This window comes from Etheostoma spectabile, chromosome 23, assembly GCF_008692095.1.
Source record: "Etheostoma spectabile isolate EspeVRDwgs_2016 chromosome 23, UIUC_Espe_1.0, whole genome shotgun sequence".
Lineage (NCBI taxonomy): Eukaryota > Metazoa > Chordata > Actinopteri > Perciformes > Percidae > Etheostoma > Etheostoma spectabile.
This window is the reverse complement of record NC_045755.1, coordinates 8,052,308-8,062,855: the sequence shown is the minus strand read 5'-3', so window position 1 is coordinate 8,062,855 and position 10,548 is coordinate 8,052,308. Positions and strand designations below refer to the sequence as shown.

Genomic DNA, 10,548 nt, shown 5'->3' with positions numbered 1-10,548 from the left:
GGGGGGGCAGATCCCTCTTTTGAGCTGATGTGAAGAAGCTAAGATATTAAACTACCTTTCATTTTTTTCTTTCTTCTCTTCTTTAAAAAAAACAAAAACAAATTCTCTCTGTTAATCAAATGACAAGCCCATCGCTGATCATCTCACTAATGCTCACAAAGGGAATTGTGGAGCTGTAGATGTGAATAGATCACCTTGGTTATTATGCGGGCTGGAAGACTAGATATTTATAATGTCATTGTGATATCATTGCTTTTGTATCGCAGGAACAGAGAAGCTTTTTTTTTAGGAAACTGAGAAAGAAAAAAAAACACATTTACAATGGTACATATGGATGTGGCTGCGTGGTTGTGTTGTTGTTTTGTGCTGCAAACAGCTGCAAGACCTCTGAGAACACATTGTGTCATAACATTATTACACAGCAAAACATGGCGCGTACTGTACCTAACAAACTGGAAAAGGGCACCGATCTTTTTGCGTGCCCTCCTGAATTGGTGATCACAAGCCCATGTGCTCATTTGCATCCCAAATCCAAATTAATTCACTTTGCTAAATCTAGTGCTGCGCGCCATGTCTTGCATACTGATGAGTGGCTGGTTGAGTTTTCCCTCCAGTCCTCTGTGCAGCCACAAAGGCTAAAGGCGGCTAACGAATGACGTGCAGGGCCATGGGATAAAACACTGAGGCTTTCTTTATCAGCAGGCAGACACACTTGTGGTTAAAACATGTGCTGCTGGAAAGACATTTTTCTTTGTGGAGGTAGTCAGGACAATAAAGTATTTGCAAAAGATATACAAATGGGCCCTTTTGTGTGGGTAAATAAAGAGTGCTCCCTTCATGACAGGCCAAATCTCACTTTCCACCCTGCTGTAAGTCCACATGAACACACCTTTAACCCCTGTCTTGGACACAGAGTATGTGTTTGTGTACATGTGAGTTTCTGTGACCATGCATCTTTGGTCTCCTGCTTCACACAGCTGAGAGCTGGTTAACAGGCCAACCGCCATCTTTCTTCTTAATTAACCAATGGTATGCGAGAGAAGGTGTTTTCAGGAGTAGGAGGTGGGGTGTCTCTCTTAACAAAAGGTGCTGATGATGGAGTGGCTGCTGTATAATTAGTGCAGCACAGCCCTCTCCTCTCTACGCCAAGCCTCCGCTATTAATTGCACCGACTTAGAAAACGATATCTTAGGCAGAATAATTCCTTTAGCTGTCATTTCCAAACAGAAAAGGCGGAATGAAGGATAAAATAAATAAGAAGAAGAATGGGCTCTATTTAAGAGAAAGGGCGAGGAGAGGAGTATTGGTGCTGGTTAAAAAAAAATCAACCCTTTCTTAAGGTTTTGTGTTTTTGCCTATAGCGAGATGAAGGTGTTGTCTTTATGGTAAGAGGAGTGAAAGGGCACAGCAAGGTGGAGGGGGAGGGTTGCGTGGGAGAGAGGGGTCATCAAGGTTACCTTCCAAGTCGCAGCGTTGCGTCTGAAGTAAGCGAACGTGCGTGTGAACCAGCTGTAGATTTCATTAAGCGTTAACTGCATGTCGGCAGAGTCCATGATAGCCTGAAATGAGATGACATCAAATAATGGTTTACTAACGAGACAACGTAACTGAAACACGCGCGCACATGCACGCACCCACACCCACACCCACACACACACACACACACACACACACACACACACACACACACACACACACACACACACACACACACCACGGATTGCGAGAGCTGCCATGATTCATGCAGCAATTAATTTGAATCTAATCAGGCAAAGTTAATTTATTTCCCACTCACCTGTCTTATGAGGGTTGCATAAGTAAATGGCGGTCTGACATCTGCGTTCTTATAAAACTCGTAGTTTGGGGCAATCTCTGGAAAAATAAATACTGTGTCACCACCTGAAATAATTGGTAAATTTTAATTCCTTTAGGTATTGCATTTACTCAAGTTTTCATCAAATTATAATGGGGGAGAGAGTAAAGGGAAGAAGGGGAGAGAAAGAGAAGGGTGGGGTCGGGGGGGGGTTAGATGGGGCACATCAAATCAGCATTTTCTATGTCTAACAAAATGCATTTTTAATTAATCTCTCTCGTGAGAGATCTTAAACACTAATACATCCATAAAATGAGATCCGTGTAGTTAGTTAGGGTGAAGTTGAATAATTTATGTGTCTTCACACTAAACACAGAGAGAGTAAATATAAACATCAAAGACGGACCGTTTAAAATGCAAAGCTTAATACATGGAATGTCTTAATGTAATAAATATTGTATTTTTTTCACCATTATTTGAACTTAATTAACATTCATGTAATATTAATGCACAGAGGAAGTTCTTGTCTATTTACATATAGAGTGATTAAACACAGGCTTGCTTTTAGAAACCCACCAGACGTCTCACATTGGTAAGACCAACATGCCTCTGTGTGTGTGTGTGTGTGTGTGTGTGTGTGTGTGTGTGAGAGAGAGTGTGTATATTCACATACTAGCTATATGTGTTAAAAAAAATACTACAACACCATTATGGGTTGAGTACTATTAATAGTACAGAACATATAATTTGTTAATTCAACACTATAAAGTTGTTTGAATAGAAGTTCACTCATTTATTCATTCAACATTTTTTTGTTCAAGTCTGACATTCTGACTTGAATTTTAAGTCAAATCAGGGACACAATTCAGAAACAGAATCAGAATGTAAACTAAGATAATCCTCATACCCCAATGTTTTAATGTATTAGTGTGTGTGTGTGTGTGTGTGTGTGTGTGTGTGTGTGTGTGTGTGTGTGTATGTGTGTGTGTGTGTGTGTGTGTGTTTGTGTGTGCGCGTGTGTATATAGGTGTGTCAGGCTCAATTCACATTTTACTCAAGCAATTTGGTGAATTTCCTAGGAATACAAATATATACAAAAGACTTTTATGTAGCCCTTTTCTAGGGATTCACACATAATCAAGTATAATGTGAACAGATTTGCTTGAAATTGTCGGCTCTGACTGAACATATTTGTGTATCTGTGTTGTGTTCAGCGCTGAGTAGTTGGTCCTACCTGACGACAGAGGCATGGAGTATTTGTCCGAGTGGCGTCTGCGCATGGCTCCCATACTGGGGACGTTTGCTCCTCCCAGTACTGATGGCACCTGGGGCATGGCAGCCATGGGTGTGATAGGTGCTGTGGGCGTGGTTGGTGTCTGAGGTAAGTTGGGAGGCGATGTTGAGGGCAAGTTCTTGGACATGGTGACGCTGGAGACCAAGTTGAGCTGGGGAGGAGAGTGGGAAAGAGACAAATACAAGGCGGAGGGAGGGAGGGAGGGCGAGGGAGAGGGAGAGAGAGGAAGGCATTATTTTGTGGTTTCTCTGACAGAGCCGAGTGTCTGCTCTCCTCCTCTCTAACACAGCTGTGTTTCCACTAACAAGGCTCGTGGAGAGGAGCCAGCCCATCTCCACTAATTACAACCACCAAATTGTATCATAAGAATTCTAATTAGAGCACGCTGTTCAAGATTATCCAACGATCAGCCTCCGTGTTATCCCGGCCCCATCGCTCTTTATCTCTTTATTTATCACTCCCTCCCTCCTCTCTATCTCCCCCAACTACAACCACCCATAATCCTTTCACACTGAAACAATGAGCTAGTAAAGACCTTGTTCGCTGCTGGTGTGAATTAGGCTACAGGGGTTTACTCGACCCCGGTCCAGAATCACAACCCCCGACTCATGTCATTATGTTCTACTTCGGTATGAAAGGGACTACTGTGGACCTGTTGTAATACATATTGGCAGAAACATCACAGCCATACATCATAAGGAAGTATAACCAGACACACTCCTATTCCATCTGTTTTTGTCTCCTCCACTCCTTCAACATTAGGGACCAGAGAGTGTTAGTCACCTCTGGCACAAATGCCAACTGTGCTCGCTAATCGGCTGGCTTTACCACCACTATTGCGTTTGCTTCCCAAATCTCATGTGAGAGGCTCTAACCGACTGGAAAATTCCTAACTGACCTTTTAGTCACTGCGCTAATTTAGTTTGAATGGTAATGACATCGTTACATATTCAAACCAAATTGCCTTAATTGTGAGTCTACAAGTGGAATGCATTCGATGTGAAAGTTTGAATTAAAGCTGACTTAAAAGAAGGAAGGGAATGGGGGGCCGAAAGCACAGAGATGGAGGAGCGAAGGCTGAGGAGAAGGTATCGGCGGTCATTTGTGGCACGTGTTGATAAATATGATAAAATGTCAAGTTTGAGATACTCTGGTGGATGTAGGGGTTTTCAGATGATAATTATATGCCCACTTAGCTGTAATGAGCTACTACAGTGATGTGCTGGGACAAGGGCTGGCTGTATATACAGGCCTCGGATGAGTACAGAGGGTGAGAGTTGGGGGGTTACGGAAAGTTTATACTGTACATCTAATTCTCGTAAATATCTACCTAAAACAATTATTAAAACCATGAACTGGGCATTGACACATAGCACATATTTGGCTATTACTATTAATTAATTTCATGGAAGTGCCCAATTGCCATTTAATTCAGTTGTTGAGGTCATGACAGTGTATGTGTGTAATGACTGTTCACTCCCTGCATCCTGCAACACACACCTAAAACAGACACTGTGAAATACCAACAGCATTTTACTCAAAGGGGAATGTGATAAACATAAGACATACCAAATGGCAGAAAACCTTCTCCACCTCAAAATATGTAAATTCAATTCAGAAAAAAATGCCTTTGTGTGTGCGTATGGGCATGTATATTTATAATGTTAAAACATTGTTTCCTGTCCTTTTTGCCGCCTCTTCACCTATGAGACACAGCAACAAGCGTGACATGTTTTCAGGCATGCAATCCCATTTCTTTTGCAAAATAGAATTGATTACAGTCAAACGGATGGAGTAGTGAGCACTTTGTCACCTCTCGCTCATCGGAATACACACTCAAGGTAGAGAGAGAGAGAGAGAGAGAGAGAGAGAGAGAGAGAGAGAGAGATCTTATTATTTAGAACTTGCAGCCTTGCTAAGTTTGATTCTCATCCATCCATGGCATGGCCAAAAGGTAGCATTTAATGAAGTGCAATTCAGAGAATAAATGGGGTCATATTGGAGACAGTGCACTGGTGTCTTGTATCTGTCTGCCACTGGTTGTTGCTGGGCTTCACTAATGAAAAAATAGGACTTATTTCTAGCCCTGATAGGCTAACACAGACTACTCACATTTATCAAATGTCTTGGCTGTTTCTATCCTGCACCTGTGATTCTGCAGGGCGTAAATCCATGCTGCCATTTGAAATCCACCACCATATCTCTTTTGTTATGTCAATACACTTTTGGCACGCACGCACGCACGCACACACACACGCACACACGCTGTTCTCCCGCACCAAAGCTTCATCTTACCTTTCCTTAAAAAAAATGGGGGAGCCTTAAAACTGAGGACTTAACTGTTCGTTTAAGAATTCTGTCTGAATTGCCCCCACAATCAAATGCAATTAGCTGCTCTTTCATGTGTGCTTTATGTAATGCAATACTTCATTAGCATCATTCATTCATTTGCAGGCATGGATTATAGGCTGCAAATTCTTTATTGGACAAGATGGAACCAAGCTGCTGGAGTTTTGAAGATTAAAAAAAAAACAAAGAGCTAGAGAGAGAGAGAGAGAGAGATTGAATAATAAAAAGGGAGTTTGATTCCTGATGGAATTATGGGATAATTATGCTATCTTGTGATTATCTACATTCTATGATGAGAGGTGATGAGGAAAATTATTCTATTGAAAGTAGGCACTTACTAAGCAGCAGAAACACGCTAACAATGTTTTGCTCTCAAATGTTTTGCTCTCAAATGTTTTAAAACGGCTAAAACTGGAAAGAAATAGTGTTTGCGAAAATGCCTCATCCTCATATTAAATTCACATGCGGGTTGGGAGGAATGCATTTATAATCATTCAATCTAAAAGTAAAAGGCAAGAGAAAGAAAATACAGAATGACATTATTTGCTTTCTTCTATGACCCCTTTCACAATTTTGGATACTTTTTTCTTTGTAACCACTTTCAGCAGCACCGCGGGTATTTATGTCAACATCCCACCGTCTTCACCACTCAGCTGTAATTTTCAGGTGTTTATTGTTAAAATGACATATCTTCTCCTCTCTCATTTCATTTTTGAGTGCTGTTGGGGCCACCGAGCCAAACAGTCATCAGCAGCCAACAGGTTGTTTTGGCTATTATATCTATCACAAAGAAATGACCCTGCATTTTAGCCAAGGACTCCACCGCTCTGCCATCTAATACACTTCCAAACTCTATTGTCCTTTCACGTTGTACAATACCTGATAAGAAACAGATATAACTAGGTATTACAAATCCCATTCCCACCTTTCATCTTCTGTCACTCACTTGGCATAACTGCCGGGTGGTTAAACTGTTCATTTTCTGTGTGGGGGCCTCTTTTACGGCCTGTTTACGGTAGCCAGAGCAATATGCACTCACTGGTTTGGGAGATGACTTGGGTTCCGAGGGCCGCATGTGCAAGTGGGCCATCATCGCCTGAAGACGCTCACGTTCTTTAGAAAGCTGTTAAGAGAGGAGAAGGAGAGAGTACATTTTAGTAGATTAGAGGAGAGGAAAAAAGAGGAGAGGAATAGACATGAGAATGAAGAGTATGAGACATAAGATTGGGTGGTAGAATGAGAAGAAAGAGAAAGTTTCATATAAACTAAGCGAGAAAGAGAACAGTTCTGCTGGTGATGTAAGGAGAATTAGAGAGACTGGGGGAATGAGAGGGTGCAGACAGGTCAGGCAAAACAAATAGCATTTCATCTTTTTGTCAATAGCAAGATTTAGGTCAGCGAGACTCTGACAGTAACAAGCTAGTTGGGCCATAAATTAGGTGGTCCTGAGTGTCTGCTCAAAGTCCTGTGGACACTGTTAGGGGGATGGAGCGCAGCCGGCAGCTGCTGAGAGGTGAAGGGGTCTTCCAAACAGGGTGCCAGGCGGCCCCGCCTCCCCGGTCCAGTTAGTGGCCCCAGCCATCGCCTATCATCAATCTAATTCACAGGGAGTGACAGGAACTGGACCATGTGAAAGGCTCAACACCCCCACCCCACACCTTTACCAAACACACACAGACACACACATACACACACACACATACACGCACAAAAACTAAACACACATACAGACAAGCAAGTAGGCGTGCACACACACACACAGAGGTGAACACATACACAGAGCTGGGCCTCATTACTAGTGACGGCTCTCATAGAAAAAAAGAGGATGAGAGGGATGGTGGGAGTAAGGAATGAAAGAAAAGGGAGCGAAGAGACAGGACAGACAACACAAGTGCATCGCTGTAATTGGTCACACTGTAAAGCATAAGCTTCAACAGCTTTGTGTTTCAATAAAAAACAAAACAGAAAGGGAAATAATATGAAATAAAAACATAAATCCTTTCTTTCTATTTGTTTCTTCTTTTTTCTATTTTTTTTTTTACAAGCGAACAGAATTGCTATAGTTTTAAGACCAGATGCCTAACAATTAAATCCCAACTGTTTATCAGACTAAAAAATAACAATGTGCGAGAGGAAAACTTGGCTTCAGGCAGGCCTTAGCACTCTGGTAGAAAGCAAGGGAGGGAAAGAACACAAGTTACAGTTGGATCTCTATGTAAGTGGTAGAGTATCTACCCCATTTTAGTAATAACCTTTATTTCTGACCCAAAATGTGCTATCCGGTCTGGTTTCAAGTGGCAGGCTATATTCCCAGCTGCCACTTTGTTTGAGCTTAGTTTAAAACATGCGTATCTGTTTGTTTCTAAAGGAAGAGCAGCAGTTGTCGGCAGTGCTGAGTAATAATGTCACTCAATCAGCGCTCTCATTATCTAGGCAGCATGACTTCTTAATAAGGTCATGCTCCACCTACTGAAAATAGTTCCCTCCTTTTGAGCTTTCTTCAGGTGCAAAGTGCAGTTAATTAACACAGCAGACCGGGAGAGATGCGCTTGCTATTAATTGGAAAGAGAAAGAGAGAAAAAAAAAATAAAGCAGAGAAAATAAAGCACACGCTTAATTCAATTAAAACAGCCATAATGGCTTTCGTTGTAAGGCCTGAGGATTCCTTTGTTTAGTGGCTTTGTTGAATTCAGCAGGTCCTGCTTGTCTGAAAGTATTAAGCAGCCCACAGTATGGCCTTTCTCTCACTCACATAACTTTCAAAAAATGTGTTTTGACTGGATGATAAGTGACTTTAACTAAGAAATGAGTTCACTTTAGTAGAATGTGACAATGGAAAAAAATGGAAAAATACATATAGCTTTTTTTCCAACTCTCCACTGAGGTTTGTTTTTGATCTTTACTTGACAGAAAACTTACTTGTATTTCCAGCTGCTGTACGACTTGCATTTGGACTCTACACTGGGCTGTGCTCCGATCATCCAGGGCATGTTCACTGTTTAGGTGCCTGGAGGTGGAGAGAGGGACAGAATGAGAGTGAGAGAAAGAAATATGTTACATTCCAACTTTTAAATTCTATTCATTTTCACCATGATCAAAATTGTAGAGGATGATAATTACAGTATCAACTTCACCACTGTTTTGTTTTAATGATAATATTTCTATACTAAGACAATTATCTATAGGATAATGTTAGGGACCATTGTTCCTCTCTGAAATGAGGTAATTAGAAGTAACATGATGGTGTGTGGTGCCATGTTTAACATGACAATAGGCTTGCGCCAGTTCAGATGGCTAACTTCAGTACCACCCTGAACACTGCTTTCTACACAGAATAGAAGATGCCAGCCCAGCAGAAGGGCTTTGTCTCCTTCGTTTACTGAAAACAATACATACAATTTAACACCAGCAACATTTGACACACAAAAGCAGCTCTTCCAACTGAAGGTGCATTATCCAGCAGCAGACATATTAAATGTATCTGGTGTGTTCGCCTCATTAGAAGAAAAAGGCAGTCAGACAGCCATAACAGTCAATGAGGGTTTTTGTCTTGATTGGATTTTGTCTGTGGGACACAAAAGAACCTTGCCATTAAGATAGACCTTTATTCCTGGTAAAGCACACACACACACACACACACACACACACACACACACACACACACACACACACACACACACACACACACACACACACACACACACACACACACACACACACACACACACACACAGGCAAAAAGGGGTTTCTAAAGTGTTGTGATGCTGGGTAATGAGCCTCTATCTAAATGATCATTGGTGACAAACTCACAAAGCAAGCTTTGAGGAGGCATGCTTATGAAATGCCAGAGCTGCCACTTTATCTCCAGTAATTATAGGTTAGCTTGCAGACCCTTCAATGATCATTTACAGTGCTGCCTCCAGTGCATTAGAGGGAGTACAAAATCTTTCTCTCTCTCTCTCTGGCTTTTGCTTTATCTAAAAACACCCGCTTACATTATCATGAACTTGCACAAACACTGAGTGGCACACAAAAGGTACACACACGCACACGCACACGCACACGCACGCACACACACACACATACACACACACACACACGCAAAACAAGAACTCACTGAGCAGGCTTCTCTTGGCCTGCCAATCAAAAGCTGAATAGAACATTTGTAATCACAGTAGCTCTGTACCTTTCAATTACACACGTTTAAAACCATTCCATCTTCCTGCTTATACTTTTGTAACCATTTCAGGTCTAATGCTCAGATTTTTTTCATAGTAAATCACGAATGAGGTAGCATTAAAAAAGGAGAGGTGGGGAGTGGGACAGATGAGGGATAGTGGCAGAGAGGGGAGGGACAAACTGGTGGATTTCTCCAGCCCTGTGCCTAATTGCTGTTTCAGAATGCACATGCAAAAGGGGGGCATTACATTAATCATTTAATCACGTCCCTCGCAGGATGAGGGAACTAATGTTGCAAATACCCTTTTCATTTCACTGCACATAATGCTATCTTATGCACTTGATGTATGGCGTGTGTCATGAATTACAGCTGCTTCAAAAGCACTGAGCGGGCTGCTCGCTGTCCCTGAAGATACCTCATTACAAAAAAAAAGAGAGAGAGGGAGGAGGGATCTATATTAAGTTAGCCTCTCATTGACAAGCAGCTTGTTTTTCTTCTATTTTGTCAATGTGTGTGTGTTTGCGTGTCAAGGCCTCTCGACTGTCCTCCAGCTGGCCAGTTAGCAAGGCGATTACAGTCAGATTACTACATGCATCTATGAAATATTTAAATGGAAGCATGTCCTACTGTGTATTAATAATGTCACACAAAGACAAAAAGGAGGAGGGGACACAGACAAGCAGACAGAAAACAATAATGAAAGAACACCTTATTTACTGAGATGTTTTCTCTAATTAAATACAAATCCCATGTATCTCATCTCTTATGTTATCTCCCTCCATCCCTTCTCTTTAGTATGCTGTTTTTTCTATACTGTCATTATGCTGTAGCTCTGATCTGTGCTGCCTTTTGGTTGCTTGTAATTATAAATCTTAATTTGTAGGCGTTGAAAGATAAACTTAAACTAAGAAA

The 10,548-nt window shown here is 41.6% G+C and overlaps 1 protein-coding gene across 8 annotated transcripts in view; it reads right to left on the bottom strand.

Annotated features, from left to right (window-relative positions):
• The window catches only part of foxp2 (forkhead box P2), a 104,238-nt gene that overhangs the window by 11,148 nt on the left and 82,542 nt on the right, over positions 1-10,548 (bottom strand). For 6 of the 8 annotated variants that reach the window (XM_032504854.1, XM_032504852.1, XM_032504851.1 and 3 more), the window contains 5 exons: positions 8,376-8,463; positions 6,496-6,579; positions 3,048-3,258; positions 1,796-1,899; positions 1,458-1,559 (listed from right to left, as the gene is read on the bottom strand). In XM_032504854.1, coding sequence (XP_032360745.1) covers positions 1,458-1,559; positions 1,796-1,899; positions 3,048-3,258; positions 6,496-6,579; positions 8,376-8,463 — 589 coding nt within the window. Of the gene's footprint in view, positions 1-1,457; positions 1,560-1,795; positions 1,900-3,047; positions 3,259-5,568; positions 5,647-6,495; positions 6,580-8,375; positions 8,464-10,548 lie in introns of those variants that run through there. The other 2 variants (XM_032504855.1, XM_032504858.1) reach the window with 2 other exon arrangements.